This window comes from Teleopsis dalmanni, chromosome 2, assembly GCF_002237135.1.
Source record: "Teleopsis dalmanni isolate 2A chromosome 2, ASM223713v2, whole genome shotgun sequence".
Lineage (NCBI taxonomy): Eukaryota > Metazoa > Arthropoda > Insecta > Diptera > Diopsidae > Teleopsis > Teleopsis dalmanni.
Genome location: NC_051847.1, coordinates 208361922 through 208388967, shown reverse-complemented (window position 1 = coordinate 208388967; position 27046 = coordinate 208361922). Strand labels below are relative to the sequence as shown.

The 27046-nt window shown below is 27.8% G+C and overlaps 2 protein-coding genes across 4 annotated transcripts in view; one reads left to right on the top strand and one right to left on the bottom strand.

Annotated features, from left to right (window-relative positions):
• Positions 1–27046, bottom strand: part of LOC119685116 (putative uncharacterized protein DDB_G0286901) — a 236351-nt gene that overhangs the window by 100204 nt on the left and 109101 nt on the right. The gene's annotated exons all lie outside the window — the stretch shown is intronic.
• LOC119685117 (putative uncharacterized protein DDB_G0286901) lies at positions 290–26794 on the top strand. Of its 2 annotated transcripts, none has more exons than XM_038099324.1 (6): positions 290–745; positions 3538–4207; positions 22163–22372; positions 23696–23804; positions 23874–24011; positions 24420–26794. In XM_038099324.1, exons 2-6 carry the CDS (start codon positions 4108–4110, stop codon positions 25768–25770), a joined length of 1908 nt encoding a protein of 635 aa, XP_037955252.1. In that variant the 5' UTR covers positions 290–745; positions 3538–4107; the 3' UTR covers positions 25771–26794. The 2 variants fall into 2 exon arrangements, with proteins under 2 accessions (XP_037955252.1, XP_037955251.1); XM_038099323.1 differs by having other exon boundaries at positions 290–769.

Sequence of the window (27046 nt, the reverse complement as noted above, 5' to 3'; positions counted from 1 at the left end):
AAGTATATAAATACTATAAGTATACTCAACCAATAAAAATTATTCATTTTACTTCATTTATTCCAAAAAATATAAATTGAAAAAGTCTTTAAATTTTGTTCAAGAACTTTATTTAGCTTAAAGAAAAACATTCTTTAAAAAAGAAATTGAAGACCCTCAAGCCCTAATAAAATCGCCACCACTGCATTGACTAAAGTTCACCACCTAACTAGCAGAGTCCATACATATACAAAAGCCACTCACACAGATACTGCTGCTCATTACAAATTTAGTTTTGTTAGCAAGTTCGAAGAGACGGGAGTGCCTTCGACGATTTGTTTTTAAAATGTTTTGAAAAATAAACGCCCCAAATACAACAAAATGATGTAAACGGGGTATTATTTTCAATAAAAGCGAATGGACTCCTCGAATTCGTAGGAAACTTTTGAAGAAATTGTGAAAAGTTTTTAGTACGTATTGTGTCGGTATCGTCCCAAAATTGCATAACAGTGCAAATAAGAGATTCTACCACGGTCAATACGTGAGCAGCAGCAGTATTCCGTCCATTGGCAGCGTGTGTTTCTGTGTGTGTGTGAGAGAGAGATTAAGAGCGCGTGAGCAAGAGAGAATAAAAAATTGACGACGTCGACAATGATTTGATTTGGTTTACAATTCGTTAACATAAAAAACTTGTTAATTGAAAGAGTACCAAACAGAAAATAAAGAGCAGTGGAGTTGTGTTGCTGCGAGTTAATAAAAAATAGTAGTAATTACACAATATTCAAAAATGGTATTAACCTTGTAATAAAAACGTTCAATTGTTTTATATAATATTTTTTAAACCATATAAGAAATAATTATAATTGCTTATGATTTCATAAAATTAATTTTAATAGTTTTGTTGCTTATTAAATGTGGAAAAAAACACTAAAACAAAAAATAATATTAACAATCAATAACATATTTTTAATATACAAATTCGGAAGAATCGATTTGAATATTTCAGAATTAAATTAAATTAATTAAAAAAGTATTAAGTAGTATGCAATTTTTTTAAAAACAATCTTTTTACTTTTTACTAATTTCTTTCACTGAATTGTATGTAAACGTGGCTCCTTAACTTTAAAAATCATTTCAAAAGCACTGAGTAAATATTCAATTATTATTTAAAAGCATTTATAAACATTTAAATATTGAAGCCACTTTCATTTGATTGTCGTGTTGGTTACTTAATTTTTATGAACTAAAAATATACTTGATTTTGCATATATATGTATTTTTATTTTGAAATACAAATATACTTAATTTTTTGTATATATAATATTTTTATTTTGAAACACATTTCTTTATTTCCAATATATTCAATAGTCAGCTTCAGAGAATTGACATTGAAAACCTTATACCTTAACGTATAGTATACTAAATTAAAAAAAATACTTGAATCCGTTGTACTGTAACATATGTTAAGAACACAAACAGTACGAGACAAGGATTAAAAATACTATAGTGATATTTTATTACATTGCTTGTTAGAAATTTATAAAACATTAAACTTTTTTACGTTCTTCCAAAAAAACCAAGTCTCATACTGATTGTATTTTCTTCAGTAAAAAAAAAAACAAATAATGATCTTACATTCCCATTTGTTCTTGGTATTATAGTTAAGTTTTTGAGTATTTATAGATAATTCAAGTACACCTTGTAATTTCTTTGTAAGTGCCTTATATAGTTATAAGCAGTGTACATTAAAAAATCATAAGCACTTCTCATTAAAAAATCAAATAACACATACGATACAAAAGCTATTCAAAACCAATATAAGCTATTATGAGCAAGTTTTCTCCTATGTTATTTGCCGATAAGGCTTATTTTTCATCAGTCTTTAAAGATGCAAATTTTTGCATTGATAACACATAAAAAAGCAGGCGCTTAATTTAGCAGCAGCCAATATTTGAAATATTTATATTGATTACTGGAACGAAGCCAAAAGCCAGTTGTCAAAACGATTTCTACTTTACTTACTTAGGTCATTACAAATTTAAGTCATTTAGTTGTTTCGGCATACCCGATCAGCCTACCGGGTATCATCTAACCCTATATCGCGTAGTCCTTTCATCAAAGAAGCGGACATGTTCTACCCCGTTTTCACTCGAATGCTCGTAACGCTTCTCATCATTGTTGGTTACTGTTCAAGCTTCACCACACAACAAACGGACATGATAGGAGACTTGTAGAGCGTGATGTTTTATTTATCGCTTGTCAAAAAAGTTTTATATTTCTTAATTGTCTACTTATCTCGTTTAACATATGTTAAGTGATTCTTCATTGAATCTCTAGGGTGACATCATTTTAATTGTTTATGCTTGTTCCCAAATATGCAAAGTATTTCACAATTTTAAACTTATAGATGGCAACAGTGACGTGGGTCCCAAGACGCTCAGGAAACTTGTTTTTTTTTATAGAAAATACCTTGTGTTTTCCTCATTTATCATAACATCCATTTACTTCGCTTATTTTTCTGAGTTCGAAAAAGCCGCAATGAAGGCGTGGGTATTCAAACCGAAGAAATCAAAGATTTCTCCCATTGTTTATTTTGAAATAGTTTGATATATTGTTCTTGTTATAAAACATTTATAATAGTCATATTAAAACTATAAACAATATAAACAATTCGTGTATAATATTTATATTTATATTTATATTATATTTATAATAATATATAAAGACCCGTTGTGATACAATGGAAAGTGAAATTACTACTTTTTGTTCTTGAGAATAAGAATCTTACAAAATAAGTTGTGAAGTAAAATATATTTTCACATTTTATTCCATTTTTATTTAAAGTAAAATAACGTTATATTTACAATAAAATCTTATATATTTAATATATATATTCACAATATATGTTATTTACATTTCATCAGTTATATATTCTTGTTTGGTTAACAACTTAATAGAAATTTCTGTTAACTTATATTGTAAAATGTGTCACAATGTACTACTAAGTTCTGCTAGTTTCTTCTAAAATACTCATAATATAAAATTTATATATAAATTATAATTTAATTTGATCGTCAACACATATATTTCTTAATTTTAATATGTTTTCTGTTAGATATAATATAAATTTGTAATAAAATCAGTTATATATGAATTCATATATACAAATAATAATATTTTAATATTTAAATTCCATTCTCAAAAGTAAAAAAATAAAATTGGTTATATTTTAATTATATACATGTGTATTATATATATGTAATTTTAGTTTTAATCAGTTTTGTGAGAAAATCTGACATATAAAATATTAGTTAATATAAATATTTTAATATTTAAATTTTAGTCATATTATTAAAAATTAAACTTATTTATATTTTTATTATATATATGTGTTCTTTTTTTTATTTTCTGTTCTAATTAATTTTATAATAAAATCATCTAAATAACATTAAATATATTTTAATATAAATATTTTAATATTTAAATCTTATTCACATAATTAAAAACTTAAGCTTTATTATATTTTTATTATACATATGTGTATTTCTTTAATTTCAGTTTTATTCAATTCTATAAGATAATAAACATCACCATACACATCACTCTAAGTGCAAATACCCACCGACCTATCGAATGTTTTTACCTACGCAATACCAAACAAATTTAAATTAAAAATGACTCGCTGAATTCATCATCCAATAATCAATTCCAAACAAAAACCAATCGCACAGTAAATTTAACATTTCAAACCAGTTAATGCAGTATAAATTGTACAAATTTGTGTAATAACACAATCCAAAATTTTAAAACATTTATCCGAAGCACGAAGCTGACAACACTGACAATAGAAGAGTAAATTCAAAACCATAAACAAAACATTAAGAGTAAAACATACAACATTTGTGTTTGCGCTCAAATTACAAAAGTAAAAAAATTATATCAAAACAAATCCAATAAGCAGTACTACTGTGCGTATGGTAAGCATAAGTTGAAAGAGGACACAACGAATAATTGGTTTATGTGTGTTGGTTGCTGTCGTTTGAAATTGGGGAGAATAGCATATCTTCAAAGTCTATTGCCTATTGAAGAGCAAACCAGCTGCGATTCCGCAGTCATACGTCGAAGGACATGGCCGTATTTTTAATAAACATCTGTAAATTTAATGGCTGCGGAATCACATTTCCAAGTTTAGGAGATTTAATACAACATATTGAGGATACTCATATTGGTGAGTTTAAAATCCTAACAAAAATAATTAAAAACTAAATTAAAAATATAAAAATAATTCTAAATAAATAAATTAAAAAAAAAACAAAACAAGTTACGGCTCAAATGTCGCGTGATTTCTTAAACAAACGGAGCGGAGCGTTTATTTATTGTTTAGTTTACGCCACTGTGAAGCGTAATTAAAGTGCATGTACGTGTTTGTTGGTGTGTGCGTGTTCATGTGTAAATAAAATAGTTTATTAAATTTAAGAAGAGGGTTGTAAGGTAAAGAGAAGTGGCATATCTTACCTGCTGCGTCAACGTCAGCTGTGCCAAGTACATATGTATATATATACGCTTGGAGCATTTTCAGTGAAATATAATCAATATATGCTGGCTTATATTTTGCTTGTGGATATTAAATTATTCTCACCTAAATTCGTATTCTCACCAAAATAAGGAGATTTTCTATTTTGTTTTTGTTTAATAATAATAACACAGTGACTTTATTTAAAATTTATTATTTATTTTTTTAAATGAAGAAAAAGTTTTGTTTACATTCAGAAATGCTTTAAAATAAAAATTTTAATTTTCTGAACATTAATTTATTTATTAATTTCTGAAAATAAATTAAATTATAAACAATGTGTTTCGTAAAAAAGCTTCGTGATATGCCATATGTTAAAAAATTAAACAAAAAAAACAATTTAATGTGATTTTGATAATTAAGTATTATTTTACACTAAATTAATAGAAAACTTCAGACCAGAAGTGTTCAGAAAGTAAATTGACAATTTAACCACGAAACGTCGAGTGCTGCCACGTACTTTGCCCGTATAAATTGTCTTTAATTAAAGAATTACAAAATTATCAAAATTAATTCAAAAAAGTAAATAATTAGAGAGCTTCAAAATACAAATAATTACAAATATTATTACAAATAATAATTTTTAATAATTATTATTTTGTCCATAATGTTTCAATATCTCAATAGAGAAATTTGATCCAAAATATTTATCATCATCATCAGCGTTACAGTTCGGGATGAGCTTTAGCTGCATCAACCAGCTTCCTCCATTCTGCTTTGCATGTTGTTTTAGACCTCCAATTTTGGATACCTATTTTTCCGATATCGTCGATCACGTTGTCTAGCCATCTAATATATGGTCTACATCTGCTGATGTCGTTGTACGGCATGAAATGGAGTATTCGCTTTTGTGGTCTATCTTACGGTATTCTCATGATGTGCCCGAATAATAATTATAATCAAAATAAATATAAATTTAAAATTAATATATAAAAAATTATTTATTAAAAATTGGTTAATAGATAAAAAATTGGAAATTAGATTTATAGACAATTGAAAATAGATAAAATTCTATTGTAATAATCTTTTGTGTAAAATACCATTCAGTTTTGCTTTTTTTTGATTATTATAACGAGGTACCATCCAACAAGTGGTGCTCGGTATTTTAATCGAAACCTGCTATCTCGTTAGAACTCTTTAAAAACCCTATTCAAAGAAAATTAATAAAAAAGTTTCCAATTTTATTTTTCAAAGTAATAAAATCATTTCACTTCATTCACGCAAGCAGTCAATGTTTAATATATACACATTCTATAGTGCAATAAACAAAAATTAAACTGACACCTAACAGCACCAAAAACACGAAAATAAAAGAAAGAAACTAAGCGCAAAAAATAACCAAATTAGCGAATAAAGAAACCGTTATGGTCGAAAATTTCTGAAGAAAGTTTCTATTTTTCATATTCAATATTAAAGAAACTTTAACAGTATATTAAACTGTTAGATACATTTATATTTCTTCAATATTTTTATATTTTAGATGTTTTTATATGTTCCATCCACTCTCAATGTTTATTTAAGGTTAGCCCATGAAGCACCCATTGAAGACCTTATAAAACAATATATAAATTCTTGATCTGTCTCAAAATGAATTCCTTTAGTCATCTTCGTTTGATTGTTCTTACAATGTGATTTTTTATTATATATAAAACAATTTAGTAACGACAAGCAACGCAAAAGTTAAGCTATAGTAGCAGATATCAGTACATTACTGTATTGGCATTCTATTGTTATTCTTCGAGTCACGGTTGGTATACCAATGCACTAATAACCTTATGAACTCCACTATAATGTAATGGGAGCAATATTGTTGTTCTATCTTTTTAAAGACTATCTAATCCACTCCCATTTATGATTTGGTTCTACAAAATCTCTATATTACTTTATTGACTTTCTATTATCGAAGTCTATCTACAAATGTATCTTTTTAAATTCTATCTAATCCAGTTCTATATATGATTTGGTTTCACAAAATCTCTACATTTCTTTATTGAATTTCTATTATCGAAGTCTATCTAGAAGTCTTGACTGTTGAACTAAGACAATATTGTTGTTCAATATTCTAAGATTATATTTGATCTAATTATATTTGGCTTTTTATTGCATATTCTCTCAGGCCAGGATTCAGCGTATACATTGGTTTATGAAGTTTGCATATTTAAATGGATTGTAGCGGTATTCTTTCCCACATCTATTCAGTAAAATATAATTTTGATGTTTATAGCTATATGTCTAGAATTCTAGTTCATTTTAAGAAGTATTGAACTACCGTCTAAGGTACTGATTCTAGAAATAGCATATTTGTCTGTTCCGTTTGTATCTATAATTATGCTTACGAGAGATATCTTATTGATTTCATACATTTGTACACATACTTCTTGTAAAATTTAAACTTTTTATTCCTGAGTCATTTTTTTAAATATTTCAATATATAAATAAGCATAATACATAATTAAAAATAAAAAAAAAATTTTTTTTTGAATAAATAGATACAAACTAATATCTCTATAAATAGTTACTATAAATAACTTTGTCCCATAAATAGTGACAAATATCTATAATAAATCAAACGTTTTTGTTTCGTTAATAATAAAAATTATATATATATTTTTTATTGATTAAATACGTATTTTAATATTAATTGCGCCGTATCTACATAAATACATATATATCTATATATATTTATTTGATAAAAAGAAACTCGCGGCTCCAACAATAAAATGGATAAAAATTTTATTGCTTGCATTTGTAATTAATTCAGCCGGCAAAATTCGCCTCAAAAATATTCCACAGTGAATTTATAAACAAAAGTCTTGTGGAAAAACAAAAAAAAAAAATAATAATAATAATATTCACGTATCTTAAAAAGCAAACAATATGGAAATAGAGTCGTCGTTGCATAAAACATTAAACAGAGAGCGAGCAACATTGAGCAACTTTATTACGTTTCTTTTGTTTTGTTTTTGTTTTTTGTATTTCATTAGATTCGAATATTAAAAACGCCGGGAGTTCTCACTATAAACAAAAACAAACTATCGATTTGTACTCATATTTCGCCTAAACAGTTTCCAAATGCATACTCCCTTCGCGCCTTTTGTTTATGTTTATTGCGTGTGGTGAATAAAGTTGAATTCACCATGTGTTGTTGGCCATGGCATACTAGTAGTGCTGCTATTTTGTTGTTTATTCGCTGCTGTTGCAACGCATCTCTAGTTCCACACAAATTTTTTGTATTAACGTAATGTACAATATATGTACAGATGCTTATATATACATATATATATAAATATATATTGTGTATGTATGTATATGTAAACATGTTTGGATATAATATTGCAGGTGCGTAAAGTGGTGTTCTTATATAACAGCAAAACAAATAAACTTATGTTAGAGCCAATTATCTATGTACTCGTATATAATACAGTAATTAGCTTGAGGAAATAATTAACATAAATATATACATAAATCTTTAAAAAAGCAGTTTAATATATATGTACTTAATTAATAGCAAATATATAATTGCGGATTAAGATAAATGCTGCACATTTAAAATATAATATAAATATAAATAAATGATATATAAATAATATATCTTATCAAAATGCATTATCAGATAATGCATACATACATGTATAAAAACAACTAAATAAAAATTATTAAATTCTATTATTTTTTTTTATATTTCTCATATACCACCAATAATGAAACTCAAGACTTATACAATTTAATTATAATGAGATACGAGTCATTCTTCTTACTATAGCCTCAAAGACCTCTGTTTTGTATTTGAAGGTATTCTGACAAATATTTCCTATATACTTCTCTGTACATATACAGACCTGGAATATTCACTTTAACTGTGATTATTAACATCTAATATATAATATATAAATTACCTTAATGTGATCCCAAAGACCTAAGTGAGCACAAATAGTTCTGTTGGGTCTACAACAAATATGCTGACAGGCTTCGCAGTCTAAATATGTCTAAACTCAAATTAATCACTTGTTTCTTAATTGGACATATTTATGTTAATTAAGAGTTTTAAGGATGGTTCTAAAAACCCTGATATCTGGAGATTTTGTGAATTTCAGAGTAAAGAATTAATATAACAAGATACTGACAACTGTAGATTCTGTGCAATACAGAGTAATACCAACGTATCTATTTACTTTACCACTACTACCATCTGAATTTTATTAAAATGAGTGGTATACAGTCTTAAATCAGTGAACAATGTTAGTGTTATTTATACCAAAAATTTGTCCATGTTAGCTAAGAATATTTTTACCAGGGGTAGTGCAAGATCTCAAGGGTTGCGGTTTATCATTGTCTGTGCCAATAATAAAGATTCAACTTTCAAATTTTCTCCTATTCAATGATGGGCACTGACAAATGAGGTAGAGTATAGCTTCCTTCTCATCCGCAAAGCCACTTAGTCTCATAGCATGTCTTCATAGTATGAGCGGTAGTGTTGGGGCTGTTCCGCTTTAGTTAAAGCAGCTACCTGTTACGCTTCTTATCCAGTTTTGAACAGGTTAATTTTGAGATTTGACAGTTGAAGTGAATCTATAATGCCCTGGTTCCCACTGATGCCAAACACTTATTTTTACAATGCTAGTTATTTTGTAAAATTCTTTTGAAAAAAGCTCCATATAACACACTGTTACGGATGATGGTGCATGGTGGTAAGATTTATATTGGAACAAATTAATTAATCTTTGGAACGGTTTATTAAATTTATATTTATTTTTTTTAATTTCAAGATGCGGATGCTCTTTAAACCAAGAACAAGATCATATATGAAATCAATATTTTTCCATTGTAAAAATTTTCCCATGCGTTCAATATTTTCTTTTCAGTAGATATATAATGTTTGCAGTAATTTTTAAACCTTTTACACTACTTATCTATCTTATCTTATATTTCATAAATGAAATATTATACATATTAAATATATATAATATTTTTGTTGAAGAAAAAAAAATACATTACATCCGTAATGTTGTGACCAAAGCGGATATGAAATATCAAATAATCATTAACAGAGCACAATGAAAATATAATTAAGTGCAGGCCGCACATACCGGAAGAAGAAATTGTTCCCGGAGTCAGTTAATGCATTAACTTCTTTCGAAGAATTTTTTTTAAGAAAATTAAGTTAAAAAGAAAATTATAAAATTTCCATGAAAAGAAGAAGTAATGTTGTGTTTGACAAATGTTTTTTTTACATTTTTCTTCAACTTTAAAAAATAATATTTGAAGATAACTGATTAGTGTTTTGATTGCATGAGCAATCTTAAGGTTATTTTTGGATATGTCTTAAGAATATTTTAAGTTGAATGATGGAAAGGGAATAAAAGTGTGTAAGAAAATATCTAAAAATGTAAAAAAGCGTCACTTTGACTAAAAAAGTTTTTAAAATTAGATTTAAATTCTATTTAATATTTATTATTTAATAAATCAATAACTTTTGAATCTCGTCAACAGATAAAATCGCTAAGTTTTAACTTTAATTTCAATCTGCTATGTATCAAGTTAAAGTTATAGTTTATCATGATTTTATAAAAAATTCTCAAAACTATAATTCTTTCATTTAAACATCCCACTTAGTAATGTGATATAGTAATAATAATATAACGTCCAATAAAAAAAATTTCCTTAATCCATTTATCCAAGTCTGTTGCATCTTCGTTTAATTACTTATTATATATTTCATCTTTTTATGAACATTTTTCAATCTTCCTACTCTTCGTGTTTTTCAGCATATGAATACTTGGGGTCCAACCTCTTCTTAGCTATTTTCCACAGTTGACATAAATACAGGTGCTACAGAATTATTTTTAAAAACCAAATCACTAAAAGGTTTACTATCTAAACAAGAGCATTGAGCTAACATAACAGATCAATAGGCAGTCTAGAGTCTGACACAGATTCGCTTTTAAACCTCAATTGATTTGTTAATATTAAGTGTGATTTTAAAGTCAATTATGACAAAAAAAAAACTAATTTCTTAATTAATTGATTTATATTTCAATGTATTTGTATATATTATTTATTTATTTCTATTTGAGCCAGTGCACTTGAGCACTTTTACTGTTTCTTAACTCGAGATATTTTTAAAACCCCTTTTTACGACTTGACTGGATTATTGTTTATCACTTCATCAGACTAAGCAATAATTGACCTCAGATCTACATACCTCCCCGAGGAGCCTGTAATCATTCTGAGATTTGATAACGCGGTGTTGGTAAGTCTGCCAGTTTTCGCAAATAATTTCAGGGCTCTATCCTTTATGTATTTTTTGATCGGATCAATCTTGAGATCCCTGAGGATGTCATTCTTTCTAATGTACCATGGTACCTTGAAAAGTATATTGTTATTTTTATAATTTAATTTATTATTGTGTTGAGGCAAGTTGAGTCAGTGCACTCGAGCACTTTTACTCTCTATTAACTGCGAGGTTTCTTCATAACCCCTCTTTACACCTTGACTAGATTATTGTTTATCACTTCATCATATTAAGCAATAATTAACCTCAGATCTGCATACTTCTCCATTAGATAATTTCCATGTATCTCATTTAGGGCATTTTTGCCGTTTTGCTGCCACATTCCTGGCAAGAACCGTTAAGAATAGAGTAAATCTATCCCGTTGAATTTAGATAATTTATTAGATCTCTTGTCTTTACCGATGACTAATTTGATAAACTGTCAAAAAAGTTGTTTCCTAAAAACCTGTTCTTTTCCACAAATTCTGCAGGGATTATGAGAAAGCCCCAGTTTCTCTGCTTGGGATCTTATACACGAACTGCAGTAAGTCTTTGTTGGTGAGTTCCCAAGATCGAGTTATATTATATATATTACATATATTATATATATTACATATATTACATAAATTATATATATTATATGATATTTAACATATATATTATATATTATATGATATATTATAGTTAAGCAGTAAAACTTTTTTTGATGAGCTCTCAGGATCTAGTTATATTATAGGTGGTCCATGTTAATCTGGAAGTTGCACATGAGTTAAGTACTTTCCATCTGTTATTGGCAAGCTGAATCACTCTTAAATCAAATCTAATTTATTAAAATTGTTTGTAAAGTGGTTTTTTCGAACAGTAGTGAACTACAACAATAAAATTTCTTTTTTATATTATTTTAATTAATTGAATTTTTGGCTGAACATACAGCTGTTTGGAAATAATTCTTGTATTTAATTATTCGTAAATAATTTTTTATTGAGACTACAAGTAACAGGAATCGAACTAGGTTCCTGCCAAATTTGAAGTTCAGAGACAGCGCACCTTAAAGTTTTTGTATCATTATAATAAAATATTTTTTAGTATGTTATATTTTAAAGATTATGTATGCAAATATTTTTTATTTTTTATTATAATTATGTGTTTAAACGAAAAATATTATAGCCCCATTTATATACGTATACAATTAATCGTATATTCGTATATACCTATACAGCTTATATGTATATACATATGTATAACATTTCCAAAATTATTCGTGTAATGTTAAGTAAATAAATTCGACAATTAACCCCTTCCAAAATATTTTATTGTTGTATAAAATGATAATTTTAGCTTTTAGCATTTCTAGTTGAAATGAAAAATTATACTAATTATTTACCATAATTCTGTAGCAGTTCCCTGAGCAAACAGTCGATGTAGAATTGTTTATTTATGGTATATGCATATTTGTATCCTACGCACTACTTTTCATTATTACATTTGTTATTTAGTTTCCTCTTCCACTGTTCCACTGCAAGTTCTACAAATCAATAAAATAAGTTGCTTTCAGAAAGACGAAATATGGTAAACGAGTATCGTACAATAAATGTTGTCGGTTGTGAAGATGTTTAATGTTTTGGTGGGGGTAACTCAGCTGACGCTCATGGAAACATGGCTGCTGTTTCGGTATGGCAAAGCACCTTTTCGTGTTTGTTTTTGTGTTTTTGTGTTTTATTTGATAATATCGGTCATGAGGGGCACTGCTACTCTCTACTCCCCACAGTAAAATGTTCAAAAATAAATGCTATCAAATTATTTTGCAGCTAACAGTATAACAACAGTACAACAGTACAACCGTACAAGAGTACGAGAGTACGCTGTGGTAGTTATGTTGATAACATATTTTGGGGGTGGTGGTTTGGAGGGTTGCTTTGGGGTGGTTTGTATATGTACTATATAAGCAAACACACGCGTATACATTCACATTAAGCATGTTAAGCTTTATGTGCGTACAAAATGGCAGCATTTTGTTCACTCCTTGTTTGAGAAAACATTCATTTGTTTATAGGTTTTGTATTTGTATGTATGTATGTGTGTGTATATGTGTGTATATGTAGTTATAAGCTAATTTACACTGTTAATGTTATTAAATTTGCTTTCGTAATGGAAGCTAAACAAAAACGCATTTATTTAAACGCACAAGTTAAATGTTTATATTTTTAGTTAAGCACACTTTGTTATTTTATCGTAATTGATATTACCTGTTGGATTTGCCGACTTAAAGTGTCTTTCAGTCAAACTTTAGTAGCAACTCTGGGCATTGTTGGTAACTAAACTTTTATCAGAGCAGCATATGCTGCTGAATGGTTTTTGCTGCTGTTGTTGTAATCCATTTAAAAGTAGGTCAATGGGTATTATGAAATCTGTGGAGTTTATTGATTATTTCTTTTTCATTGTTTTGTGAATGTAAAGTATCCATATGGATACTTTAGAAATATTTGACTTTCATATATGTTTTAACAATAGAAATCGTTATTTCATATAAGATATATATTACATATATTTACTTTTAGTTCAACTCCAAAATCAAATTTAGATAATCGTATTGAAAATTTTAAAACTTTTAATTTCTTCAATTTTGTTAAATTTTTGATTTTACTGATACTTCTACTTGTAGCAAAAATATCTAAGCACAACTAAACAAACAAGAGTTAATAAACCCTTTTGTCGTATCTCAAAATCGACCTAGTCTAAATTGAACAAGAAACGTACTAGTCAACTGCTTCAACTAAGCTGTAACCTGCTCCGCACTAAGGAGCCACTATCTTCTGCCTACTAGGAAGGTATTCTATGACATTAGGTCCACTTTATAATCACTTATGTCGGAGTTGTAACTCATGTGTGAGTGTTCATCATTGGTTAGGAGAAGATTTCAAATCTTTGGGACTCCTTTTAAATTGCACAAGAAACGTACCAGAAAGCTGCTTTAAACTAAGCTGTAATATATGCTATGAGATTAGGTCTACTCTATAATCACTTATGTCGGAGTTGTAACTCATGTGTCAATGTTTATCATTGGTTAGGAGAAGATTTCAAATCTTTGGGACTCCTTTTCTTACCGACTTGACACAACTTTCGTCCTGCGAAATTAGAGACTTCACTAAGTGTAGAGACTTTTTAGGTGGGTTATGTTAATATTTAAATAAGAGGTACTAAATGTGATTTTATTCGGTATTAAAAAGATAATCAGTGATAACATATAGGTATTATATTGAAATAAATAAACACTCAGTGAGTTCTATATTTAAATCATATTGAAAACATAAAATATGATATTAATATATATGGTATGTCTATAAATTAAATGACATCTGAAAATTATTAATTTAACAATTTAATTGAAAAATATAATTAGAAGGGTCAGCGTACGAACAATGCTGTAAGGTACGACTAAGGGAGTGTTGGTTTTCAGCCCCTCAAGACTCCACTTTCCAGGCTATATACATGAGTAGAGTTTAAGAGAAAGTTTTTGTAAACTGATCTCATGTTGTTGTTGCAATTTATATATCTGTATATACACCTTACTGGTTTTTGTGATTTTTTTTTTGATTTAAGAATAAAAAAAACAAAAACATTTAATTACTTTATAATAAAATATGTATGTATATATATCTCTCTCTCTCTCTTATCCTTATCTCCCATTGGAGCATAGGGTCTCTACCTACTTTTTATATCGTATTCGGTTATTTGATTCACGGTATATGTCACTCCAGAAATAGTTCGCTTAACTTAGTTCTTCTTCAATTGTTCTTATTCAAGTTTAAGCCCGGTCTGCGTAGATTGTGGCCTGTCCAAGGCATTTACTTCTACTTATCGCCATAGCAGCAGATGATTGATTTGTAACGGCCCATAGGTTGGTGCTTGTGATGCGGTTGGGCCACCATATTTTTAATATTTGTCGTAAACATTTCTTCTGGAAACTTTGTATTTTTGTATATATGTATATATAATAATTAATAAATGCGGTTGAGAATTTTATTTTTGCTTCTACCTTAAAATTGGAATATTTTTTTCTTATTCATTTCTCTTTCTAAATGTCTTTTTTTCTTTCTTTCTTCATATTTTTCTATAATTTCAATTTACAGTTAAATAATATCTGATTCGCAGATTTAGATACAGATAACAGATTAATTGAATGCATCTAGGATTTATGCTACTTTATTAATAGTATTAAGTGAAGTTTAGTTCAGATGAAGGTCATAAGAGCATTCACTGTGGTCGTCGTATACTTTTCGAGAAACCTATTATTAGGTATTCAAATGTATATTTAGCTATAAAAAAAAGTGAGAATTAAAACCGTATATATAATGTGTTGACTCGAATAACTGAAATATGATTAATCAGAACAATACAATCACTCAGCAAAAACAATTGATAAAAGTTCATTTTGAATTGTTGTCCGATGACTTTACTTATCATTTTTGCAATGTGAGACGTAAGAGCAATTGTTGAGGTTTTACGAGTATTTATGTTGTTTTTTGGTTTATAAAAATAAATTTATTAAATTAACTATGACTAAGTATGTCATTAACTTCTACAAACTTTATAGAATTTGTTTATTTTCTTTTGATTAATATTTCAGCAACTATTTATTATATACAATTTCTGCCAGTCTGCGTAGGTTAAAATATTTAGATCAAATTTAATTTGTTAGCCAATTATAATTTTAAATTTGTTAATTTTTTGTTTTTGAATTTAATATTTTTTTAAAGTAGTTATCCTTGTTTTTATTTGCTTTATACATAGTCATCAAATATAATAAATATTTATGATTTTGTTTTGAAAAATGAAATAACAGTATGTATAGATACTTTATTTAGATATTAAAAGTAAATAAAATTCTTCTCACTTTCGAGTAGATTTTTAAAAGATACTGTCTTAATATATTAAAGATATTTGGTTTAAAAAAAAATAGAGTTACAAGGTCCGAGAAAATGATTTTTATATTCAAAATATAAAATAAAAAAAATACATTATGAAAACTATTTTTCTTTTTATTCAAAAAGTACTATATATATATATATTTATTCTCAAATAGGTTTTTTTCAGAAAGTAGTGAACTATAACAACAAAAATTCTTTTTCCTTTAATAATTCTCAAATAGTTCAACTGATCAATCTTATGGTTTTATTGAATTGTTTAATACGTATTGTGAGAAATAATATATATTAAATATGTTCGACTCTTACGTTTTATAAGATCTTAAACTGTAAGAATTTTACTTGAAAAATATGTTTGGTTTCATTAAATGTTGGAACTGGTTTCCAATCACTTGAATTTTATATAGCAATACAATATCACAGTAGTACTTGGGATTTCGTTAAAGGTTGGAAATCTTTTACAACTCCTTGATTTTTATATAATAAAACAATGAGCCAGTAGACCAAACAAGATCATTGAAAGAATCCTATGCTAATTTAAATTTAGTCCATTAAAGTTATTAAAAATAAAAGAATGGTTGAAAATTTGAAAATAATATTGTTAGAAACCTGCAAATCTAAGGATAAATCACTAAATTTCAGAATGTATCAGTAAGTTTCTATCACTCATTAATGTCATGTTATTTTAAAAATACAAGTATTTTATACTTATAAATTACAACAACTTTTTTATAAAATAAAATTTATTTAATACTTAATTGCAAAAATGACGCACTTGACTGATGATAACCTACGTATATTAGTTCTCCAAGTAATCGATCATCACTCGATCACTATGAAGTGATTAATAGCCAGTATAATCTTTACGAAGTTCAAATCGATTTGTTTACCTTCATTTTTACATATTAAAAACGTCATAATTCTATACACAATTATCAGAGAATGATCTTAAATCTGTTTTATATGCAGTATTTTATTATATATTGAAATGCAATATAATAAAATTAACATACCAAGTGTTATACATATATTTAATTAATACCACTGTGGTTAGTTTGTGACTTTGTTTTCTTATACTAGCAGATAGATAGATTATCTTATAGATTCATTTCATTGTATGTATTTTTAATACTATGTACATATCAATATTTATAATTGATTTCATTTGCTTTTAGTTGGTAAGTGATCTAAAGGCAATGACAGTTCAATTATGTATTTGTAGGTTCTATGTTAATCTGTAAGACTGTATTCTTCCCTTGAAGACGTATCACCATTCAATATATATATAATATAATGAGAAAAACATAAAATAATGAGGACAAAAAATTTCATAAATGTTCAAAAGGTTTCTTGGAAATTTCTAATTAATTAGAGTTAGGTATCATTGAAGATTCTTGATCTTGTAATAGACATTGTTTTTATTTTGCAGACTATATTTTTATATAAAGGGCGATCAAAAATAAATAAGACTTAAAAAATGTGCTTTTAGTGAGTCCATCTATCGAGAACTATCAATACTTTAAAGAATAAAAAAAGGATATTTAAAAATAAAGAGCACTTAAAAATATATATAAGGAATAACACCATCTATTGACAATAACTTGGGTAGTATTTTGTTCTCAAATAGAACGAAATACTCTTTTATAGTTGCTATTTGTTTTTATAATGGATATTTGTAGTGATGTCGATGTGTTAGTAAGATCAACCAGCTCTCCGTATTCACCGGATGTTTAGTCTGGTTTTATTATTGTTACAATGTTACATCTCTTACTGCTTATCGTCTGTTTTTATAACCACAATAAAAATCGCAAAAATAGCAACTTTAATGTCTAATAAGTGTAATGTTATGGTGTTTTCAGCTTAGTGTTTATTTTAAAAACTTGATCAAATTGTAAATAAATTAATTGATAATATATCTATATAGATATTGTAATTATTAGGACTACGGTAGATTGTCGAATATAAGATCTACCTATTGTGCTATTGCAGGAGAAAGTTTTTTAGGTTAACTTGAAAAAATTTAATCTGTTGATAGATCTAAAAATGTCTTATGCTTTTAGATCTCAAACTGTAATTGATTTAATGAAGGTCGTAAGATAAGCAGATAAGATGGGCGTAAGTAACAGTCTGTATTTTACAGAAACTGCAGATATCGTTGTCGTTTAATCTTATCTTTAAAAGGTGGTAGCAAACAGTAGTATGTTCAGTTAAGAAACTAGTGATTAATCTAAGTTCAGCTCTATTTAAACTGAAAAACCATTTTTCTCTGTGTAAAACCTGTATAAAACCTGTATAATAACTTGTATTTGCTATTGACTCTAATAAAATGTATGGATGACCTTAGGTCTTTAGAGTCTTATATGTAGCTTATATGTATAGTAATATGTTAATAACCTGTATTTGTTATTGACTTTAATGAAATGTTTGGATGACCTTAGGTCTTTAGAGTCTTATATGTAGCTTATATATGTATATATATATATATATATATTAGCTATATATTATATGGAGCATATATGTACAGTAAATGTAAGTAGTTAAATATTTTTTTATTTAATACAAAAAAAATGAGTTGAAAGTCATAAGAATTAATAGTAAGTAAATATTGATTTCGCTCCTTCAACTCTGTTCAGTTAAAATAAGTGTCTTTTTAAAAAAAACATATTTATATGTAAAATGAACACTTGGGACTATTATGAGAGTTTCCATTTAATAAACTTTCACTGTCTTATTGATCATGTTGGACATGATAATGTGTTTATGAGTTCTGTGATTTGTAATTTTATCTAAAATCAAATGTGATATTATCTAACATTTTCTTAAAGAATCAGATTCAAAAGTTTATTGATAATAACTAAAACCATTTACTCTAGAATACTCTTGATTTTATCTAAAATTAAAATTGATATTATCTAACATTTTCTTAAAGAATCAGATTCAAAAGTTTATTGATAATAACTAAAACTATTTACTCTTGAATACTCTTGATTTCATCTAAAATGAAATCCGATATTATCTAACATTTTCTTAAAGAATCAGATTCAAAAGTTTATTGATAATAACTAAAACCATTTACTCTTGAATACTCTTGATTTCATCTAAAATGAAATCCGATATTATCTAACATTTTCTTAAATAATAAGATTCAAAAGTTTATTGATAATAACTAAAACCATTTACTCTTGAATATTCTTGATTTTATCTAAAATCAAATGTGATATTATCTAACATTTCCTAAAGTATCAGATTCAAAAATATAGATAGATAATAACTAAAACCATTTACTCTTGAATTTAATCGTGTTAAGATATGAGATATAAAAAGATGCTTTATAGTCTGTAAAAAAAAAGTATCCAAATTGTTCAGATGTCTATACATATACATATACATTCATACATAAAAATTTTATTATTTTATACTCATATGTCAGTTCACAGCTTAAAATGCAGATAAAGAAACAACAACCTCAATAATATTTGCAAGTTTATCTCGTACGTCTTCTGTGTACTTGTTTATTTTTGATTAAATGCGTGTTTGCAAATGCAAATTATTCCTGTTTTAAATACTTTAACTAAATTTTAACGACCTTAAATGTTAAAATAATAAAATATTAATTTTAACAATTATTGAACCCGGACTGACAATCTAATGCTTTCTGTCTACCATGGCAAAAGTAGGCGATCTTTCTCTTTATTTATTAACAGTCGTTTATCTAAATACGAGTGAGTGCTCTTGTTTTACTTTACTCATAGATTAAATACAAATATTTAGAACCATGATTTCTGCTTGTGAAGACCTTCATTTGAATTAACACTAAAACCGAAAGTACGATAAGATAATTTTAGATTTAGTATCGCTTATTGCAAATTTCTGCTTCACCGTATACCGCATAGAGCACTATGCAATATATACTTGTAGTCACTATGTGTACATAGTGTGTATAGTCTATGTAGTGTGTGATGTGTGATGTGGCGTTACGTTGGTGTGATTCATTTACCTACTTAACAACTGGAACCAGACACTTATCACACGTTGACGACACAAATCGTGTTAATAAGTGAAACATGATAAAGTGCATTCACTCATATCTGATTTCTTCTCTGCAAATATTTGAATTTTTTGCCTATGAAGATGAAGATGCAAGAAATTGCAGAAATTGAAGACGAACTGTAAACATTATTAAAAATAAATAAATAAAAAAAACTAAATTATCTGTTATACATATATTTGCTAGGCTTCAAAATGCAATGAGAAAGTTATCAAATGTACAGAAGGTCAGGGACTATTTCTCTTACTCCGTTTAAAGTCTACTTTATTATAATTAATATAACTGCTATATATAACTTTATTATAATATATTGTCATTTATTAATGATATCATAGAAATATTATTTGTAATATTTAATTTTAAATATTAAAATTAGAAAGCTAAATCTAATTTTATGCATAATAATATAAAATTAATTTACGCCATCTGTTGGCTATTAAACTATAGTTTTAGATTATATTTTTGTGACAGGTTTGGCTAGTTAGTTTTGATATAATTATCAACTATCTTATCTTTAATAAACATTTATATGAAAAGAAAGATAGGCCCCGAGTATGTTTTGTTAATATGGTAATGCTTTTTGAAGAATTTGAATCAAAAGACTAAATTCTTGATTAATTTTTAATAGTCTGCAAGTAGAATTTACTTGTCAAAAAATAAAATCCGTAATAAAACACAGCAGAAACTATATAAAGACGATAACTATAGACAGTTCATTCAAATTTTGATATAAAATCACTATGTTATCTATAAAAGTTTTGGATAAAAGTGATTCGAGATAATCACAAAAATTATTTACTAGAAGTTAGAAATTCAATCCTTTTAGAAGCAGCGCCAGTAAAGGGATTGCGGACATAACACGAGACTTACATTACGGACACAAATAATTATATGTACTATAAGCTTACTTTACCAACCGAATTATATTCGAAGCTGCTTTGTCGTATTAGCTTAGTTAAATACTTCGGCTAGAGAAACAATAGAGACGAAAAGAGTGATATTACTTAGCGATATTATTCGCGATTTCGAGATGCATGGCATAATGACGAAAATGCTTTAGTTTAATTAAAAAACTTTAAATGTAGAGTCTTATATGATGATTAAACAGAAAATATGAATATAGTGATTTTCATTTGATCCGACTAACTTTGTATAATATATTTCGTTATCAAAAAAGGAAAACAATAACATTTTTAGCGGGATCCGATATTCTGGGGCACGCCGATTGAACGACAAATTTTAGTAGAATAGACTGTTTTGAGTAATTTTGTCTCTACACAATATGCCGATGTAGCTTACTTCTCGAGATATCCAGTTTAAAGTAATAAAATTTTGAAACTGATTACAAAAACAAAAATGTAATATTTTTATTGATTAAACAAACGGCGAGTTAGAAGTGGAACTTTTTTCTTATGAGTAACTCACGGCGAAAAAATGGAGTTGGTTTCTAATCAAATGACTATTAAAAGTGATTGTCTTTTTCCATCTAAAATAAAATAGATAAATGCTCGATTGAATTTTAGAATAAAATCGGATATTCTGGTACTTAAAGTCGGGTGTCAGTTTCAAAGTGCAAACTCGTTTATGTATAAAATAAATGTGATGTTCCTCTGCTTCGGTTGTCTTCTTCCTTCCAACTTATGAAGATAATTACCTGTCAATGGTTTACCATGTCTACGATAACTAGAAAAGTGAGCACCAAGCTGTCCATATGAGTTATGGAAATCTTATACTGTTATTGTTTGTGACTATTGGGAACTTAAGAAAGTACTAGATGTGGTACTAGATATGGGTATTGCAAATAATATTTATTGGATTTGTTAAAAATTGATTAACAAATCAGACACTAAAGAATCTGACGGTTCAACTCCAGCATGATATTCCAAAAACTTCTTCTTTATTAAGTGTTCTAAAAAACACATTATTAAATCCGATAAATATTAAACTTTATAAACAATCAATAAAAGAAGAAAAATTTCTTAACTTCAATTTTATTCTCTTTCATCAATTACTGAAGAATAAGAATAAATGATCTAGTGGTCTGTTTATTGACAGAATTCCCTACTTCAATCATACCAAATATTTATGATTGTTTTTAATGAATCTCATAAAAGAGTTCTTAATATAAACACACTTTGTTCTTTAGCTTATCTAAGCAATTATAAACCGAAAACCAATGCGCTCAATGCGGAAACCCAACAGCTATAAACACTAATCGAGCACGTAAACATATTATAAACATTACATAAGTGTATCTACATAGTTGTAGATACAATTATTTCATTTTTCTAAAATCATACAAAAATGTAAAACTTGATATTGAATATTTGTTTATATATAATTTTTTGTTATTGTTTCATTTACAGATTATGATCCTAAAGTAGTTGAACAGAAAGAGCAGGCACAACCTGCTTGTCTCCCATTGAGTTATGTATTGCGCTTCATATCTGAAGATGCACGTAAGGAGAACTTCCTTGCCGCTGGTAATGCTGCGGGCGTTGAACTTAAACGAAAGATAGCAATCAAACATCATAGCTATAGTATGTCATCATCGAATCGTAGCAATACTCCCACTGGTAAGCTGGAATACAAATTATTTTTGCATAAATTTATATTAATTTATAATGTATCATATAATTTAAATACTATAAAAATATAAATATAAAAAATATATTTATATTGGAGTTTATTAAAAATTATTGGACATAAATATTCTATTTTTCCGAATTATATGCTACATTACAATACAATTCCAGCAATAGCTATTATTATTATTAACTATTGCAGTATCAATAGTTTTGCACCACGTTGTTCTGGTATTTCTGGTGTTTGTGCTATTATAGTATTTTTGAATTATGTTTCTTACTAACATAATTCTGTCAATTCCTAAGGTTGTTCACTAATATCGTTTTCTCTTATCACCGCAGTTTATGTAGTAGTTTTTCCAATGAATGAATATTATTTTTTTAACTATTATATAATTACTAGTTAACAAAACTTAATAAATTTAATTTTCGATTCTTCAAATTAACTTCCTGGATTGATCTTAACAACCGCTTGACAAGTTAGCCTAACGCATCAATCCACTGCAGCCATTACTGTTTTGTACATGCATTCTTCAGACTCGTTAAGAATACCTCTTTAAATACCTCTTTTATTTGTTTGTCATCTTCCATCTTCACACTAAATGTTAGTTAAATATCAAATATATAGCATATAGAATCAGGAGGATATGTGACCTATACAATGAGAGATATTTCTACATCTCAAATGTCGACTGAGCCCATAGAAGTATCTATTGGCAATAATAATCTTTCGTCAGATTCCAGGCTGACGAAGCAGATATCGATACAGGCATTTAAATATCACGATTAACATGAGTAGGATATAGACTCTAGAAACTATGAGGACAACACACTTAACAAAATACTAAACACGCAACCTTGGTGAACAAGAGGTTTAGAAAGACCGCTACAAAAATAGATAGATAATGTATAAAATTAGATGTTGGACTAAAAACCACTAGATTCGGTGTAAAGCAATATAGAACAGAAGAAGATGAAACAGATCTCACTAATGAGGCGGTTAAAATTCGGCTCGAACTGCTATACTCGTTAATGATAATGGGGATGAGAGCTTTCTATGTCTTGTTATACAATAATTCAGATAATTTCCGAATATATTAGCCGTTATAAGATATACAAAATCTCATTTTTATAAGTATTAATATATAAATATATACTTATTTATATTTATTTTTTTTTTATTTATAAATAATATTTGTTTTTATATTGATATTGATTTATTGTTATCATAACTTATTTATTGTTATTTATTCCTGTCAACTTTTTATTACTGTCAAAATTATTATTAATTACGAAACTATTTAATCTTTATAGGCAGTGAAATGGATGAAGATGAAATAGTTGCTTCAGACTCAGAGGATTCAAATGATTCTTGGACAACAGAAGAATTTAGCTCAGAATTTATTATGCGCTATGGGAGCAGGTGAACCCCAAAATACTTGATAATATAAAATTTTTTTTTGAAATAAGAATTTTTGTATAAATTGTAAAGGCACTCTGGTCCCACTGCCAATGGAGGAATCGGTAATGAAAAACCATTTGCTTGTCCAGTACCGGGTTGTAAAAAACGTTATAAAAATGTAAATGGCATAAAATATCACTCTAAAAATGGACATAAGAAAGATGGAAAGTAAGTAATGTTGGTATTTATTGAAAAAAATATTTATTATTAAAGGAATAAGTTAAAGGAATAAGTGATAAATTTTTAGAAATTTTACTGATTTTAATTATAAAGACTAGACCAGAGAAAAAAAGAACTACAAAATTGAGTTAAAGAAAAATTAATAAACATACTTTTCGTCCGTACTTTAAATACTAGAACGAAAAATATAAATTGTTTATATTTTTTTTTTAATAATCATTTTCAAGATCTCGAGTAATGCCTTCGGTAATCGATTCAGTCAAAATCTTGTTGCTACTTTGCACTGTTATTATGCTGTTCAACTACCGGGTTTGTTACTCAAGATTTTGAGCTCTGTTAAAGTTTTTAATTTGCTGGATTTGTGTGTGATTTTTAATTTTTTTTTTACCTTTACAGGGTACGGAAAGGCTATAAGTGTCATTGTGGCAAAAGCTATAAGACAGCGCAGGGACTAAAAAATCATGCCATTGTTGCACACAACTCCACCCCAGATACCATACTAACGCAACAGAATGTTGTTAATGTTGTCAGTAACACTCAGCTTTTACAACGTAGTGGTTCACCCTCACAATCGATGGGTTCACTTAGTCCCTCAAGTATTAGTAATATGTCAAGTAGTGCGAGTAGTTGTCATGGTGGCAGTACAAACTTGCATAATGGAAACAACTCAACTGTTGTGCAGCATTTATCAAATAATATTGCGGGTAATAATGGTTTGACAGCAATTACCGCAGCGAATATTAGTTTACAACATCAACATCAACATCAACAACAGCAAACCCAAACAACACAGCCGCATTTAACTATCAGCAACAGTATCAATAACCATGGTCAAACTGTACTAGGCACTGGTAACAATAATATTGTGCGTAGCACCATTGGTTTTATAAAAACCAACAACAGTACATCAGTAGGAACAACAACAATCAAAACGGCTTCAGCAACAAATTTACTGGCAGCAAATGCAGCAGCTAGTAAGATATTAAAACTAGCAACAAATGCAGCAGCAGCTGGAAATAACAACATTGTTGAATTAACACAACAGCATAAATTACAACAAACTGTAGAAAGTTTAAATAATAAGCAATTGCAGACAAAATTGCAATTACAACAATCACCACAAACAACACCTACCAAAATAACATTACCGCCTAATTTAGTAAATTTAGGTATTCTAACACCAGCAACATCACCAACAAAATCCACACAATCTATAACATTCACTCAGCAACAGAATAATACAATAACAAATTTAACTGCAGCAAATTTGTTGCAGCAAAAAATACAGAATGGTAGCAATAGTAATAGCAACAGCAACAACAATTGCACTAACAACATACACAATACACCCAGTCATAATACAACTAAAACGAATATATTATTAGTAGAACAAAGTCCAACAACTCCAACGCAACAGCAACACAATCTTCCATTGACTCCTATAAGTCCTAACAACACACCAGTACAACAGAAAAGTGTTGCCAGTGCTTTGACTGCCGCATTGCAACAGCATAAGAAACAAAGCATTGTTGGCAGCATACATCTGACCAGTGTCACTACAACCACAACCACATCAAATGTAGGCAATGCTAATGGCAATGGCATTGGCAACAGTAGCAGTAATGGCAACGCTTGCAACACTTCCAGTATAACCAACAATTGCAACAAATCCATAATCAATGCGTTATCGAATGCAGTTGTTGCTGCCGCCGATGCTGGTGCTATTGCTATCAGCGACGAAACGTAGCCTATACTAAAGAAACTACTAATGCGCAGAAAGTTTAAATAGAAAGGTTGCTTTCCTTGGTTAATCTTGGTTAATAATTTTTTAATTTTTTAAACAGAAAAGACTTTTTGGTTTTAACTATAGAAAATGAAATAAACAAAACCTTTTGGCAAATGATAATATTTGAACCTGTTGAAAAGGCAAAAAAAAGCCGCCACACAGTCGATCACTAAGTTCCTTAAGATAATTTAGCATCAATTTTAAATAATTTTTAGTTAGTACTATTTTTAAAATTAATATTAGTGCTGTATGTAAAGCCTATATTAGAATTCTATTTTTGAACTACTCAAAATCAATTACACATTTTTTTGTGGAGTCATGCAATATAACACCAAACAAAATTTCGTGGTGGAGGAGAGGGAATGTGAAATTTTATTATTCTACAACTAATGAATTATGTATTAGAAACCTATTATAATGCAGTGAAAGCTCTCTTATGTGGAGACTAACGGGAATAGCGATTCAATACGGTTAAGATAGAATAGATTTTTTAGTCTACAACTAAGAAACTATGTATTAGAAAATTATTAACACACAACAAAAGTTATACAGATAAGATAACACATTATATATGATAAATTAAAACCGAGAACTATTAACCTTGTACGGTTAATAGGTGTGTGTTCATAAGAGTTTCTGTGTAACAGAGCTTTCACTGTAAACATAATGTATTTTATTTAAAATACTTTTGCAAATATAAGATAAATTTGTTATATTTCTCCTTCCAAGACGGCTGGAGTCACTTGTCGAGTTCGCAGAACCAGTGCTGTTCGTTACATTCAAAAGGGACTGCACGAACAGATCCCTGCGGGCTACAACAATATATTTCTCTTTCAATTTATAATATGAAAATGTAATTATAGAACAATCGACACAATAGAATACATAATTTTAACTATTAACTAATTTTTGTAAAATTAAAAGTCAATATATATTTTATGTTGATTAATTTATATTCTGCAGATATATTTAAGGTATTTTTACAATGGAGGAAGTGCATATCTAAAACTATATATTTTTGCATATTTTATTTAAAAATAATTTAATTTAAATCTAATTTTTATTTTATTCAGTCCATTGATGTATATGAAAATTATATCTAAAAATAATCTAAAATTTTTTAAGAAGTGCAGTTTTTATGTTGAAAAATGTTGAAATAATGCAATATTTAGTTTAACATACCGATCGTCTCAATTCGACTCATATCATCCAATTGAAGTTCATTATCATGTCATCA

What these genes read in the sequence shown, in the direction of transcription:
- LOC119685117 (XM_038099324.1), top strand. Translation starts at nt 4,108, where the DNA reads ATGGCCGTATTTTTAATAAACATCTGTAAATTTAATGGCTGCGGAATC. An exon ending in TCGTAGCAATACTCCCACTG is followed by an intron (nt 22,373 to 23,695) that starts GTAAGCTGGAAT and finishes TAATCTTTATAG; the next exon opens with GCAGTGAAATGGATGAAGAT. An exon ending in GGACATAAGAAAGATGGAAA is followed by an intron (nt 24,012 to 24,419) that starts GTAAGTAATGTT and finishes TTACCTTTACAG; the next exon opens with GGTACGGAAAGGCTATAAGT.